The sequence below is a fragment of the Salmo salar genome, chromosome 03 (assembly GCF_965601325.2).
Source record: "Salmo salar chromosome 03, fSalSal1, whole genome shotgun sequence".
Lineage (NCBI taxonomy): Eukaryota > Metazoa > Chordata > Actinopteri > Salmoniformes > Salmonidae > Salmo > Salmo salar.
The window spans coordinates 25,117,115-25,134,193 of NC_138293.1; the positions used below are offsets into that span (position 1 = coordinate 25,117,115).

The 17,079-nt window shown below is 42.7% G+C and overlaps 1 protein-coding gene across 1 annotated transcript; it reads left to right on the forward strand.

The window, feature by feature from the left end:
* On the forward strand, positions 1–8,176 carry plk3 (polo-like kinase 3 (Drosophila)). The gene is made up of 15 exons (XM_014190603.3): positions 1–321; positions 1,227–1,334; positions 1,446–1,562; positions 1,664–1,793; positions 1,991–2,078; positions 2,184–2,279; positions 2,552–2,750; positions 3,091–3,217; positions 3,306–3,415; positions 3,923–4,046; positions 4,322–4,405; positions 4,528–4,690; positions 4,844–4,973; positions 6,505–6,615; positions 6,754–8,176. Exons 1-15 carry the CDS (start codon positions 112–114, stop codon positions 6,946–6,948), a joined length of 1,992 nt encoding a protein of 663 aa, XP_014046078.2. The 5' UTR covers positions 1–111; the 3' UTR covers positions 6,949–8,176.
* Positions 8,177–17,079: the final 8,903 nt, after the last annotated feature.

Genomic DNA, 17,079 nt, shown 5'->3' on the forward strand with positions numbered 1-17,079 from the left:
TTTCTGCTTGGGCATGTCAGATGTTTCCGAGTTGGTTTTCAGGATACAACACCGCTAAAAGGATACATTGTTAAATCAGAGGATCGTTGGAGAATATTTATTTTTGGATGAATGGATACTGCGTGTTTTACCACCTCTCAGCGTACTTCATGTCTCACGATGAATCCGGATCTATTCAAACCTTGTCCAGAACATGGCCAAATTATTCTTCCTACTAAACCGAACAAGCCAAAATCGGAACAAATCAAACCAGATCTCGCCCAGGTGGTGACTGATTCCAAGACAGGAAAATCTTACAGCAAAGGAAAGCTTCTGGGAAAGGTATATTATTCTATCAATGTGATCTATGTGCTGCTATGTATCGCTCACACATCAATTATTTAGACACCGTTCTGGTGACAATGTGGCTTGATGGTAGTATGAAGAGATTGGCTATTGCTGCGTCAGTGTTACAACGTGGCAACTTTCATTAATTGGCATGATTTATTCCCGGTTGGTTCGCATGTTCTGCAAGCCAGGGCTACAAGTTACTGAACTGTGATTGTTTCATTGCGGGATAATGACCACGTGCGGGATATGACAAACTCTCTACCAGCTTCATTAATTCTCTAGCGAGGTATAATCTAGGCCACTAGCCCAACTATCGAGATTTTCTCTTACTTTATTTTGAGGTCATTGGTAGGCTATCTCCCAGCCGCCTTATTTTTGTTTTAAATAAGCCATCCATCATGAGGATAGTTAACGTTCTTTTACCAGTTGTAATGATGCGATGTAACGCCGGACGTGTCACTGATAATGAATTAGTTGATAGAATGTACATCTTCTAAATGCATCTTGTATCATGATACAATGTATTAACACAGCGCCGTGTCTAAACATCTTCGCCTGTCTGTGCTGCCGCATGGGGAGGATTTTTTTTTTTGTTAAAATGCTGCAGTCACATTATCCTAATTCGAATTTCATTATAAACAAATGGTAGTGTAATTGACACAATTGCTAATGTCATTCTTATTTAACAATTTGTATTTGAAGAAAGAAACGCATCACATTTCTGTACAAGATGTGTGGTTACAACATACGTCATTGGATAGGCAATGCCAACAGGCAGGTGCAAATTAGAATATCGTTTTGAGAAATGCATGAAAAGAAATGTCACTGGAAACAGTAATTTTTATGGATCAAATTAAGGCCAATACTGATTTGTAGTGTATTGTTTTTCTTCAAAGGGTGGCTTTGCACGATGCTATGAAATGACAGACCTTTCCAACAACAAAATGTATGCTGTGAAGGTGATACCACAGAGCAGGGTGTCAAAACCTCATCAAAGGGATAAGGCAAGGACACATTTCATTGTCAATCATCTGCAGACTTAACTTCTTTCCAAAAAGGATTAGTCTTTATTCCTACTGATATTTTGGTACCTGTTTTTATTACTCTTCCGACAGATAACAAATGAAATCGAACTTCACAAAACCCTACATCACAAACATGTGGTGAAGTTCTCCCATCATTTCGAAGACCAAGACAACATCTATATTTTCCTTGAGCTCTGCAGTAGAAAGGTGAGCTGTGCGGTTGCTTTGGTCTGTGGTGGTACAGCTTGTGCAGACACTCTGAAGGGTGTTCACTGGGTACTGACAGCACTCTGACCTTGTCGTTGTAGTCCCTGGCACACATTTGGAAAGCAAGACACACACTGACAGACCCAGAAGTGCGGTACTACCTCCGGCAGATCATATCTGGGCTGAAGTACCTTCACCACAGAGGCATCCTTCACAGGGATCTCAAATTAGGTGTGTATAGTGATTTGTGGAATAAGATGTATCGTTTGGATTATTTTACCACACAACCTCATTCAGTTCAGCCATTTTGAAAATCTCAATGGCATATTTTGAATTTGTCATTATGTTGTGCTTTTATATCAAAGCACTTCAGACTATTCCTCATGGGAGGCCTGGGAAAACTGACTTGACAAATGTTGCCCTTGCAGGCAATTTCTTTGTGAATGAGAACATGGAGTTGCGGTTGGGAGACTTTGGGCTTGCTGCGAAGTTGGAAACAGTCGAGCAGAGGAAGAAGTAAGTCAACTGGTGAAATGTGTCCTATTCCTTTGGAATATTCTTGTTTCCTTCAAAGCCAATCCGAGGTGAAAAACTGCTCTAATGCAAATGGTTTCTCCTCAGAACAATCTGTGGAACGCCAAACTACCTTGCCCCCGAGGTGTTAAACAGGCAGGGCCATGGAACGGAGTCTGACGTCTGGTCACTAGGTTGTGTAATGTAAGTATACTTGGAATGTTTGTCTTCTGGTGTCAGTTGTATTTGACTAAGTGCGTACTTGTCACACTTTGATCTATGGTGGTACTACAGCTCCTACTTAGGCCTTGAATGTAAATGATATACACAACTGAGTATTCAAATGGTTTAAGGGTTATGAGGTAGATCATTGGTAAGGTAGTTTAATATTTTATAATATTCCTCAAATGGAGTGTGTCAACAGTTTAAATCAACTGGCTGTGGAGGGACTTAATATTTTTATTTGCTTCAACCAGGTACACACTGATGTGTGGGAACCCTCCCTTTGAAACCCTTGACCTGAAGGAGACATACAAGTGTATCAAGGAAGTAAAATACAACCTGCCCTCGACCCTGTCTCCTGCGGCTCAGAAGCTCATCTCTGGCATTTTGCAGAAGGACCCCAGTGACCGCCTCACACTGGACCAAATCCTGAACCACCAATTCTTCACCAAGGTATGTGGCCCATGCCCTGGAATTAGGTGTGACTTTACAGCACCAATTCCCAAAGCTTTTTACTCATTGGATTATATTTTGAGCCCCCTCCAATGCTTTGATTTGTACTTGTATTTTGAATGACATTCCAATTGCATTATGCTTCATCTTGAGATGGAATTTTGGTACAATTGGGGGGCTGAGCCTTGGATATAAAGTGTACTTTCTAAAGAGCCACACTAGGAATAAGACTAAAGAGTGACTTGAGAGGATGGCAGTATTAAGTGCGATAAGTTGGGTCCTTGAATTGCCGACCTTGCAGTTTCCCTGACCTAAACTTTTTTTTTTTTTTTCTTCTCAGGCTTTCACCCCGGATAAACTGCCTCCCAGCAGCTGTGTGACAGTGCCAGAGCTCAACCCACCCAGCCCTGCCAAGAGGTTTTTCACAAAGATGGCCAAGAGTCTCTTTGGCAAGAGAAAATCCAAAGGTAAGCTTTGTGGCAAGTCATGACTGACCTTCAAAAGGCTGCAGTTTAACCCCAGAATAAGGGAGTAATTTAACACGTTTGGTTTTAGTGGAGAAGAACCATTGTGAAGAGCGAGAGAGCATCTCCAAACTTGTGTCCGGCATCGTCAAATGCTCCATCAGTCGCCAGATGAGTTACAAAACAGTTTGCACCGATGAGGTATGTATTATTTTGAAGAGTGGATTGTTTTTAGCATAAGCCAAACTTTTCTATAGTGCAGGCTAGACTTAAGGTTAATTACTTTCAAACAATGCAGCAGTGTTGCTTGTTAGCTGAGATGAAGCAAGAGACCAAGACCATCAAGGGACTGTCAGAGGGCAGTCATAGTAGTGAATGTTTTAAAAGGCTTGTGAATCTTCCCTGTGGCTCAGTTGGTAGAGCAAGGTGTTTGCAACGACAGCATGGTGTGTGCAACGCCAGGGTTGTGGGTTCAACTCCCACTGGGGGCCAGTACAAAAAAATGCATGAAATGTAGACGCTCTAAGTGACTAAAATGTAAATCAGGCCTGTGGAACATAATGCAATTGCATATGCACTCTGTAAATCATAGTACTCCCAGCCTCCTGATGTCTGTAGCTCCTATTCAATACAACAAACTGCATTTGGCTCATGTGCCATTCTATGTAAGGAAGGACAACTGCTCATGACAGCTGTTTCCTCTTTCAGGCTCCCCCTCCCACAGTAGGCCAGCAAGTCAGCTCTGGTCTGCTGGATACTCCAGCTGAGGAGGAGTCCAGGAAGTCTGCAGCATCACGCTCCTTTAAAGGCACGGTGGCCAGCAGCACTGAACGTAAGTCACTACTTGGGCTCAGTTTGATGAACCTCAATTGCTGAACATGATGCTTTAAATGTGGCAATGTGCCAATAATGGACCACTAACAGATCATGATCTCTTCCATATGTATAGCTGAGACAGCTTTTCATCTACATGGATTATATTTAAGTGGCATAAGTGCATGGCTTGTTTTGTAACGTCTGAGCTCATGGGCCTGATAAGTGGTTGAATCAGTTTGCCAGGCTGTCACACTGTTGGTACAACTAAACTTCACCCTCCCCTCTCTCCAGCATGTGAAGATGGCGTTACCCCTGCGTCTATAGCGGAGTCGGCCATGAAGGTCCTCAACAGCTGTTTGTCTGCCATGCCTGCAGGTGAGCTTAAAGCCTCTCCACAAGCTGTTCTAGTACTAAACTTGAAATGGCATTTAAACAAGTTGATTATACTGAAATCCTCTATTACTGAGCCATTTCTAAACTGGTGTCTTCCTCTCCAGCTACAAGAAACCCGCCATGTCTTTCCAGGCCCAAATCCTTTATCTGGGTCACAAAGTGGGTTGATTATTCCAACAAATATGGCTTTGGCTACCAGCTCTCCAATCAAAACATTGGTGTGCTCTTCAATGAGGGGACACACTTGAGTCTGTGTGATCAACGCAAGTAAGAGTCCTTTTCAACGTGATAAATTATATTCAAGCAGTTATTAGCCTTAGTGTATTGATTTGCCAACCTGTATTCTGCTGGTTTATTGTAGCCTTTTCAATGTCTCAAACCCTTGTCTCGTTTAATGCATCTCCGTTGTCTTCCCCACAGGACTGTGCACTACTGCTTGACCAACAACAAACACTTCACCTTTCAGGCCAGTGCTTTACCAGAGCAGCTCTGCAGTCAGAAGCAGATTGTGGAGCTGATGGCCAACTACATGGAACAGAACCTCATGGAGGTAAGGCATTGAAGGTTCTCTATTAACCACCTTATCAGGGTATGACTAATCAGGATGTACAGTGCCTTGCAAAAGTATTCATCCCCCTCGCTTTTTTTCCTATTTTGTTGCATTACAACCTGTCTTTACAATGGATTTATTTGGATTTCATTTAATGGACATATTCAAAATAGTCCAAATTGGTGAAATGAAAAAATAACTTGTTTAAAATTAAAACAAATGGAAAAGTGGTGTGCATATGCATTCACCCCCTTTGCTATGAAGCCCCTAAATAAGATCTGGTGCAAACCATTACCTTCAGAAATCGCATAATTAGTTAGATTGCGCACAGGTGGACTTGATTTAAGGGTCACATGCTCTGTCACATGAGCTCAGTGTATATATACATGTGTTCTGAAAGGCCCCAGAGTCTGCACATCACTAAGAAGGGGCACCACAAAGCAAGCAGCACCATGAAGACCAAGGAGTGCTACAACAGGTCAGGGACAAAGTTGTGAAGTACAAATCAGGGTTGGGTTATGAAAAAATATCCTATACTTTTAACATCCCACGGAGCATGACTAAATCCATTATTTATAAAATGGAAAGAATATGGCACCACAACAAACCTGCCAAGTGGGCTGCCCAACCAACTCACGGACCAGGCAAGGAGGGCATTAATCGGAGGCAACAATGAGACTAAAGATGACCCTGAAGGAGCTGCAAAGCTCCACAGTGGAGATTGGAGTATTTGTCCATAGGACCACTTTAAGCCGTACACTCCACAGAGCTGGGCTTTACAGAAGTGTCCAGAAAAAAAATCCATTACTTAAAGACAAAGTGAACATGTGGTGTTTGCCAAAAGGTATGTGGGAGACTCCCCAAACATATGGAAGAAGGTATTCGGGGGTCAGACAAGACTCAAATTTAGCTTTTTGGCGTGTCTGGTGCAAACCCAACACCACATCACCCCAAGAACACCATCCCCACAGTGAAGCATGGCGGTAGCAGCATCATGCTGTGGGATGTTTTTCATTGGCAGGGACAAGGAAACTGGTCAGAATTGAAGGAATGACGGATTGTGCTAAATACAGGGAATTTCTTGAGGGGAAACCTGTTTCAATCGTCCAGAGATTTGAGACTGGGATGGAGGTTCACCTTCCATCAGGACAATGACCCTAAGCATACTGTTAAAGCAACACTCAAGTTATTTTTTTTTGAAGGGGAAATATTTGTCTTGGAATGGCCTAGTCAAAGCACAGACCTCAATCCAATTGAGAATCTGTGGTATGACTTAAAGATGGCTGTACACCAGTGGAATCCATCCAACTTTAAGGCGCTGGATCAGTTTTGCCTTGAATGTAAATATTTAGCATCTTTAAACTGGTAGGCATGTTTAAATCAAATGATACAAACCCCCCCAAAATCAACTTTAATTCTAGGTTGTAAAGCAACAAAATTGGAAAAATGCCAGGGGGTGTGAACTTTCCCAAGTCACTAGTTTTATGATCAACATGGGATTGTAAATTAACAAGTTTCTTGTCTCTTCCAGGGTGGCGACCTCCACTGTGAAGACCAGCCTTCCTCCCAGCCACCGCTCCTTCTGCAGTGGGTGAAGACCGACCATGCTCTGGTGATGCTCTTCAACAACGGTACCCTGCAGGTAAGACCTTACAGCCACACTGTCACAACCTGTAGATATTAGGTTGCTTTTAGAGCACCATTTAGTTCTAAAACCCTCTTGTGATAGCTTGGCACTGTAATTATGCACCTTGACTTTATTTATCTGCCTCCTCCCCAGGTGAATTTCTACACCGACCACACCAAGATCATCCTGTGCAAGTCCTCCGACTCTTACCTACTGACCTACATCAGCCGCGAACGCGTCTCCTACACATACCTCCTGAGCATGCTGTCAGAAATGGGCTGTTCTGCCGAGCTGAAGCACCGCATGCGCTACGTGGTCCAGCTGCTCCAACATCACGGAGATTCATAATGGACCCACAGCTCAAGTAAGGTGATGTTGTCCCAAGATGCTGAATTTTCCCCCACTAATGGTTAGAATTGGGGGAGGGGAAGCTGATCATGGATCTGTACCTAGGGATAACTTCACCCCCAGGGCCATGACTCCTGGCACCATCCACAAGTCTCAACCAACCTGCTGCTTTCTGCTTCCACTGGGAGCAAATGACCAGGAGGCTCTGTTCATTCAGGGAGTCCTCCCCAATCTTAGGCTAGTGTCTGGCCTCTTTGGACTATGGTGCCCTTTTGTTTTTTTTTTGAATGAACCTATAATCTGACTACAGTATCACACTACTGGCTTGATTCACTTCATGTGCACAACCTGACCCTGTTCTCTCAGCTAATGCTCAGACCTGATTCTGAAATGGCAGTGGGACCAGACCACAAGCTGCCAAGTGACCACCCCCCCAATGTCAACTGAAGTTGGTCTTAGCTTTTTTTTATGCTTTGACATCGCTTGCCTTTTTTATGATAATTCAACTTCACTAATTGGTACACAACAGCATACGGAGGGCAATGGGTGTGACAACTTTCACTATTTCTTTGGATTCGCAGTAATTTTACCACTTAGTTTTTAGCTATAGATACCAAAAGGTCATTCTTTTTTAACCTTAACTGGGTAATATAGATTTTTAGTGTTCTGTTGAAAAAGGCTGCGCTACATTGCGTTGCTGTTTGGCAAAGGGGATAAAGTGCCTTTGAGGGATGTCTGCCTGTATTGTGCAATAACGGCCCTTTTGAATGTGGACGTGGTGGCATGAGATGGTCTACGGAGGCAAGTACTTTTTACTTGGAGTTGGTTAACTTCAAATGTCTGAATGGCACTAGTGTCACTACCTGGTATAAGCTTTTGATAAAATGGTATAACCCTGTAATATCAGTACGTACAAAAAAAATAAGTATTGTGTTTATCATACTGTACCATCCTCTTTGGTTTACATTGCCATCTCTACCCAGAGTTGGATTCTTAAACTGTGATTCCTGAGTGCAAGTATTATACAACTTCCAGGTAATGTCTTGTCAAATCCAACATTTCCAAAGCATCTGCTTTTTCAGAATCTTTATTTTTGTGCACAATAGTGTCCTGTATTTATTTTATTTATACATTTATTTATTGTAATTGTATGGTCTTGACACATGGGAAATGTTCAATATGATCACTTTTGTGCTGTATTGGAGTAAAATAAAGTTTATGGAAATCACATTGACAATTTGCTTTACTTAATCTGAAACTACAACTGAATGGTTGCTTTTTTTATTTTTTTATTTTTTTTCCCCCATGAGTAAAATGTCTGTACAAGAGTGCAACATTTGACAATGGTGTTGGTGAAAAACAAATTGATCCACAAATGAGTGTTGGCATACATTAGAACTGATGTTCTGGCCCTAGGAATTTACCAGCGTTCATCCAGGTGAACTAGATGCAACTTAAATCTAATGGATGTCACTCACTCAAAATAAACCTATTGGACCAAGGAAAAAATAAGGGTTTTTGGAACATGACAACTGCAAAGTCATCAGGCTGTGAGTCCCACAAACAGCAACTGGCCACCCATGGGTCCTGGCTCCTGTTCTGCCCCACGACCTGATGCACCAGCATGTACCGTGCAAGACTGAGCTTTTACTTTTCACTGTGTCTGACAAGATGTCTGTCCAGTTAACTATCCAACATGGCTTCTGGACCTTACTGGCTTCAAAAAGATGGCCCTTCTCTGGTTGTCTTCTAGGTGTTCTCTAGCTGGATCTCCTGGACAGGCTAATGGAGAGGCAACCAAGAAGCTGGTCAGACTGCCCTGAAGCCAACCGCTAAAGAAAGTGTTTGTCAGGGCGATTGAGTCCTGGTGTAAAAGGGTAGTTGTGGTAGAAGTTGCTGGGTCCTGGATGAGGACTTTTTTTCTTCCACCTTTATTTAACCAGGTAGGCTAGTTGAGAACAAGTTCTTATTTACAATTGCAACCTGGCCAAGATTAAGCGACGCAGTACGACAGTTACACATGGAATAAACAAGCGTACAGTCAACAGTCTATATAGTGTGTGCAAGTGTTGTGAAGGCAATAAATGGGCCATAGTAGTGACGTAATTACGGTTTAGCAAATTGACACGGGTGATAGATGAGCAAGTAGAAAGAGGTGTGCAAAAGAGCAGAAAAGTAAAGAACATATAGGGGGACAGGCCCCAGGGAAGCCCCTCAGGAGTAGAGCGGGGGTGTTGTGGGTGGTGCTCCCGGACCCCCATGGTTGTGGCTTGCTGGTTAAACTGGGCCAGGGGCTGCTGGGTTATATCGAGCCAGACCTGAAAGTCAAGGGAGCTGTACTGTACCAAGATGCTGGTGCATTCATTTCATCGCATGAATTTACATCACTATTCTGTGCCAGAGGAATCAATCTGTCTTGAACTATTGATTTCACAGTGCTGCCCTAAGACTTGTCTATGGTATTAGTAAAATCTCCCACGTAGAGATTGAAAATGGTCTTTAGATAAAATGTAAATTAGACACGAACACCTTGTCACGAGTTCTTTCTGAATTTCCATAATCCACACTAACAAAGAATTTTGGATTACTTTAACTGTTGTAGTTTCATCCCATTGGCTAATACCCTCATGAATTCCTATCAGCATTTGTAAAATGCTGTCATTGAGTACAATTTCTCCTATTCACATTTACATTTTACATTTACGTCATTTAGCAGACGCTCTTATCCAGAGCGACTTACAAATTGGTGCATTCACCTTATGATATCCAGTGGAACAACCACTTTACAATAGTACATCTATATCTTTTTTTGGGGGGGGGGTTAGAAGGACTACTTAATCCTATCCCAGGTATTCCTTAAAGAGGTGGGGTTTCAGGTGTCTCCGGGAAGGTGGTGATTGACTCCGCTGTCCTGGCGTCGTGAGGGAGCTTGTTCCACTATTGGGGTGCCAGAGCAGCGAACAGTTTTGACTGGGCTGAGCGGGAACTGTGCTTCCGCAGAGGTAGGGAGGCGAGCAGGCCAGAGGTGGATGAACGCAGTGCCCTTCTTTGGGTGTAGGGACTGATCAAAGCCTGAAGGTACGGAGGTGCTGTTCCTCTCAGAGCTCCGTAGGCAAGCACCATGGTCTTGTAGCAGATGCGAGCTTCAACTGGAAGCCAGTGGAGTGTGCGGAGGAGCGGGGTGACGTGAGAGAACTTGGGAAGGTTGAACACCAGATGGGCTGCGGCGTTCTGGATGAGTTGTAGGGGTTTGATGGCACAGGCAGGGAACCCCGCCAACAGCGAGTTGCAGTAATCCAGACGGGAGATGACAAGTGCCTGGATTAGGACCTGCGCCACTTCCTGTGGGAGGCAGGGTCGTACTCTGCGAATGTTGTAGAGCATGAACCTACAGGATCGGGTCACCGCCTTGATGTTAGCGGAGAACGACAGGGTGTTGTCCAGGGTCACGCCAAGGCTCTTAGCACTCTGGGAGGAGGACACAATGGAGTTGTCAACCGTGATGGCGAGATCATGGAACGGGCAGTCCTTCCCCGGGAGGAAGAGCAGCTCCGTCTTGCCGAGGTTCAGCTTGAGGTGGTGATCCGTCATCCACACTGATATGTCTGCCAGACATGCAGAGATGCGTTTCGCCACCTGGTTATCATAAGGGGGAAAGGAGAAGATTAATTGTGTGTCGTCTGCGTAGCAATGATAGGAGAGACCATGTGAGGATATGACAGAGCCAAGTGACTTGGTGTATAGCGAGAATAGGAGAGGGCCTAGAACTGAGCCCTGGGGGACACCAGTGGTGAGAGCACGTGGTGCGGAGACGGATTCTCGCCACGCCACCTGGTAGGAGCGCCCTGTCAGGTAGGACGCAATCCAAGAGTTGAGCCGCGCCGGAGATGCCCAACTCGGAGAGGAGGATCTGATGGTTCACAGTATCAAAGGCAGCAGATAGGTCTAGAAGGATGAGAGCAGAGGAGAGAGAGTTAGCTTTAGCAGTGCGGAGAGCCTCCGTGACACAGAGAAGAGCAGTCTCAGTTGAATGACCAGTCTTGAAACCTGACTGATTTGGATCAAGAAGGTCATTCTGAGAGAGATAGCAAGAGAGCTGGCCAAGGACGGCACGCTCAAGAGTTTTGGAGAGGAAAGAAAGAAGGGATACTGGTCTGTAGTTGTTGACATCGGAGGGATCGAGTGTAGGTTTTTTGAAAAGGGGTGCAACTCTCGCTCTCTTGAAGACGGAAGGGACGTAGCCAGCGGTCAAGGATGAGTTGATGAGCGAGGTGAGGTAAGGGAGAAGGTCTCCGGAAATGGTCAACAGTAGCTTTAAATAGCCTCTTTAAAGCTACGTACAGTATGTAAGCACATGCATACAATCGCAGGTGAGAATTAGCTTTTTAAACAAAACATGGCAGGGAAATTATGTTCACTTGAAAAACAAGTTATGTTGCATGTGTGTCACTATATACAATCACATTCTGTACTGTAGTCTTCTACCCTCCACTTCTCTTCAAATGAGTCAACCATGTAGCTGGTGGCATAAAGTGGATATATACCACACCCACCCTAAAAACAACGAATGGACTTACTGTCACTAGCCCGCTACAACCAATAACAACAGTAATATTAATATGACCTTACCTTTTAAATTCACCCGAGAGACTATGATGATAAACTCTCTCGTATAAGCAACAAAACATTTCACCATGTCATTGAATCTCGGTAGAAATTTGGTGAAGAAAATACGAAATTCCCTTACCTCGATGACTTCTGCAAATCCAATCAGTTTTCCGCATTGATTCAAAGTCATCACTTAGATAAATTTTTTAAAATGACACGGAAGCAACTCGTTTTTGCCCAGTGGGTGACTTACTTCCACGTCTGCTATTGTCATGGCAAATCGTTTTATTTAACCTAAAAGGAGTGACCTTGAATCAATGGTGTTGTCTGCGTTTGCTGTCTTTGGAATCATTCGATTAAGAATTACATATACGAATGGATGAACATGACATTGTCAATAACTGGAATAGTGAACAGGATCCATCATGTGGGTATTTTATTGCTGAGTTTCTATAGCATTGGTGTTGGAGACACTATTTACATTGGACTATTTAATTTTGAGATTCATGCATGATTAACAGATGACCTTCCCCATAGTACGATGGCTTTGTATTTATAAAGCACAAAATATCTGCGTTTACACAGGCAGCCCAATTTAGATATTTTCCCACTATTTTCCCACTTTTCCCACTGTGCGCCGCCCTATGGGACTCCCAATTACGCCGGATGGAATACAGCCTGGAATCGAATCAGGGACTGTAGTGACACCTCTTGCACTGAGTGCCTTAGACCTCTGCGCCACTCGGGACACTCGCAACATCCAAACAGCGGAACTGGGGCACCAGCGGGTGGTCATCAAAAGGCATCTGCCACCCATCGGGAGAGAGAGTGGGTTTACGCTTGCCTTACTCAAGCTAAATGTGCTATTCCAAATGCTTAATTGCAATGTCACTTTATCTTTTAATTTCAGGGCATTCAGAGTAATGCATTAGTACAAATGAGATTCCCTCTTAGTTTTTAAGGAGGGTATTGTTTTACTCGAACCAAAAATACCCCCAAAGCATCCATGAGAGTAATTCTGACATCCGTCTGTTCAGTCTCTAGGCATTTAACATTGTGACATCAGAGGAAGAGAAGAAGGGCAGAAGCACTGATGAGCAGAGGACCATATAATTAACTTGCCTAATTAACAATGTTATCTCCTCACGGTCGCATGTACTGTACTGTACCAGGCATATACTGTACCTCCCTATTTTCAGGGCTGCAGAATAGTTCTGAGGGCTTCTGAAGGGATGACTCAGGGATTTCCAAGGTCTTGCAGTATCATCTTCAGATGGAAACTGAGGGTTTCTGCTCTCTTTCATGTCTGTTCTGTTGAAGCTGATAGGGATCAATAACTTTGATGTTGAACAACAAGGGGGAGAGGAGAGTGGTTGATGACTTCACTTCTCCTTTGAATGGAAAATATGTTTATATACTATAGCTAAGGGAACTTTTCTGTCAGACTTTGAAGACCTTGTAAGGTCGGGTTTTATTTGCTTTTGTCTAGATTAAAAATATATATTTTTTATTTTATCTATGTGATGGAGTGGGAGGGAAAATGTATTGACTCCAACCACTTCAGGAATACCTTCTATTCATTTCTATAATTTTTATGGCCTATTGGCCAAAGGATGCTAAAACCTGACATGGCATAGAAATGCCAGCCAGCCCACAATTTTAGTAACAATAGGTGATCATTAGATCCTTACGACTCTTCAGAGCTGAGGTTGAAGCACAACTGTAATGTCAGCCAAACCTACTTACTGTTTTTATCCATTATCAAACGTAAGGATTCTGCTGCCTTGAATTATTAATATTGAGTCAAGATGATGCATATTTCATCTAATTCAATCATGGCTTCTATGTGACCTCTAAAGTATACAATAGGCACCATTAAAATGTGTTGACAACCCTCAGTGATAGGATGTTTGCATCCTGTATTTTGTAACTAAAAAGACATACATCCCTTTATCCAATGCTCTCTGTGCTTAAAACATAATCACATCATTTTGGTGATTCATGCACAGTAAGCCATGGAGAGACAAAACAGAGAGCGAGGGGCACACTTTGTTATCAGTGATTGTAAATCCTTGTCTCGGTTTTGACCTTTCTGCAGCTAGCTGAAGGATTTCTTTGGAGTGCCACTCAGTTTTGATGGAGAGTCTCTTTCTGGTAAAAAAATAAGAAACACTCAAATATTTCCCTAAGGAGAACACAGCATCTTTTTCAAAGCTGTTTCGAAGATTGATGTTCCAACTTCTTATCATTCCTTTCATACAGTACCAGTATGTGCCAATATGCTTTTGTATAATCATGGCATGCTACTTATTGTATGTTCAGGGAGGATCATTTGAATGCTAAACGCAATATTGTAAATGTGAGTTCAATGGATGTATTTGCATGTGTCCCTGTATTTATAACTTTGTAGAAGAGATGTAATCAACTGACAATGACATAGTTCAGAACTGACCAACCTGGTCAGATAAAGGTTAAATATCAGAACATTTGGACTATGAAAGTTTATTAGAAACTATTCTCTTGTGGAAAGACTATGTAAACATAAATGGTATCAAGCATCTGACCAAATTACGTGAGATTTTAGTTCTGGGTTAAACAAAATTATAAGAGACAGGAAGAATAAGCAAAATAAACCCATAACTGTTTGTGGGTCAAGTTTGTAACCCACAAGGTGCAATGGTTCCTTGATATGTGTAGGCTGTGGGCTCCGCCCCAGTCACTCCCTAGCCACACCCATAGTCACTTTTCTTGGTTTGGCTCAGGAAGTGGGTGTGTCAGGAAAAAGGGGAGCCATTGGCCGTGTTCGGGAGGATGAAACCGCACTCTATCATGGGTAAATTGTGACTGGCTGACTGATCTACAAATAATAATGAGTTTATGATGCAATGTTCTTTGTTGCTCAGTCATTCGGCAGTCGCCTGCACTGTCAGCTGCAATGTCGAACAAGCCCATTTTCACTTGCCGGTGTGGTCAGAAATGTTTGTAAACTGGGTTGCATCCAGTATGACAGAACAGTGTGCAACATTGAACGGAACCGTTACTGTACTGAACGACCAGTTGAAAACGGTGTGATTATATTAGCCTAGAGGCTAGTTACCAAATGATGTCCTGCACGAGTTTTGCGATTTCAGATGGTCACATCCATATTGATCTTGCCACACCTACCAAACGGGAGCAAACATACCTCAAAGACTGTTGAAGTACCGTGCGAATCGTTTAGGGGAAACGTGTCGTTCAGTACAAACCGTCACATAATGTAGCGAGCGTTGAAGCAAACTGAACACACCCCAGTTGATACTTTAAAGGCCTAGTTTTCCTCATGTGATACAAGTGAGACTTCTCAAATACTGAACAGTGCAACTGAACTGGTAATATTAATCCTTAATCAATTTGTTATGATTTTTGCAAGTCTTTGGGGATTTCTAACTGGATTAAACATTTACTTTCATTGGAGGGCAAATACATTGTTTCCTTATTAAAACAGAGACTTGATTTAGCATTTTTATTTGTTTCAGAGACTGAGCCTATACATTTTATTTTATTTTGGGAAATGTTGGTTGGAATTCTGGTCCATATGCCAGTTGATTTATATGTGAAAATACATAATTGTTTAGATGACATTTGTGCCCTCCCTTGTATTTATATTAGTGGTGTTTGATTTAGTGCTAATTTACCATTATAATGAAATGCTCTTGAGCAGGGATTAAATTGCGATTTTGTTGTTAATAGAACTGTTTTCACTTCACTGTCTCACATCCTAGTAATTTCCATGTTCCCCCTTATGTGAACCCTGCTCAGCTCAAGAGCCTGCAATCAATTTGTTCTAAGAGTCTGCCTGGGATTGACTGACTGATGTCATAGATGTTCCATTAACTACTCTAGCGGCCCACGAGGACCGAATCACACAGGGAGAGTAACGTCACTCTGGAAGCCCACAGCAGGATGTGCCCTGCCTTTCCTTCCTTACATCCTTCCCTCTGTTACTCATCAGAAAAGCAAAATCCTAGCACCCCCCTCCCATTTACATTTCTACTTTTTAGTCATTTACCAGACGCTACCATCCAGAGTGACTTACAAGAAGTTACAGAGAGGAGTGAGGTTTGTGTTTATGTAAAGTATTAAGAGTTACCGACAACTCTACTCTCTGATGATAGTGTCTCCTCTGATCCTGGACCTGTGATTCTTTAGAATGTTCTATTTCTCCTCTGATTGGACTATTCTACTTCCGTTCCTATCACTATTCAGTCCTGTCTAGTGATTAGCATGGCTTCCTAGTATGACAGCAGCCACAGAATGGAAGGCTATGAACAATGGTGTAAAGTAACTAGGTAAAAATACTTTAAAGTACTACTTAAATCATTTTTTTGCGTGAATCTGTACTTTACTATTTCTTTTTTGACAACTTTCACTTCTACTCTATTACATTCATAAAGAAAATATATACTTTTACCACCACATATTTTCCCTGACAGCCAAAAGTCATCGTTACATTTTGAATGCTTAGCAGGAGAGTAAAATGGTCCAGGGGTCCAACACGTGGTCATCCCTACTGCCTATGATATGGCGGACTCAACTAAACACAAATACTTCATTTTTAAATGATGTCTGAGTGTTGGCGTGTGCCCATGGCTATCCGTAAATTTAAAAAAAACAAGAAACTTGTGCTTTTAAATTATTTAAAGCATTTACTTTAACTTTTGATACTTAAGTATATTTATAACCATATACTTTTAGACTTTTACTCAAATAGCATTTTACTGGGTGACTGTCACTTTTACTTGAAACATTTTCTATGACGGTATCTTTACTTTTACTCAAGAATGACATTTGGGTACTTTTTCCACCACTGACTATGAAAACCACCTCATCAGGAAGTGAAACATCTGGAAAAAGGCATTCAGAAATTCAGGTTTGTGGGTCGGAGAATGTTCCTAATTATTAACTTGTGTTTTCCCGGCCACATGGCAGCTCTGGGAGAGGCAGCCAGATCAGGGCCTATTGAGGTGTTGGCGGTGGGTGATTTCCTTATGAAGGCAGGGCTTGTGTGGGTGGCTGGGAAGTGGTCTGAGTGAACTGACTGAATGAGTGGGTGGATGGGTGATGGGGGACTGACTGACACTAGCTTCCTCTGAACAGAGGTGCTGCTGCTGTTGGGCAGGCAGAGGCCAGCCTGATAAGCAGCCATTGTGATGAAGGTCAGAGTGGAAGATTTGGAATGCCATTTTCTCCTCACAGCAGACTAATAGAGGCCATGTTTTTTTAACGACATGGTGTATTTCTTCTGAAGGCATGGAGTTCATCATGTAAGGGTGGGAAATGGGAATGAATGACCTCATTAATTTATCACACGAGTCAGCAGAGAAATTCTAGTCAAGTGTGTCCCAAATGGCACCATATTCCCTATATGGTGCACTACTTTTGACCAGGGCCTATGTTGGGAATAGGGTGCCATTTGGCACGTAACCCAATTCTGGTCTAGTGAGCTGTCTACTCTCAAAGACCTCACTCAAGATGGTCGGGGTG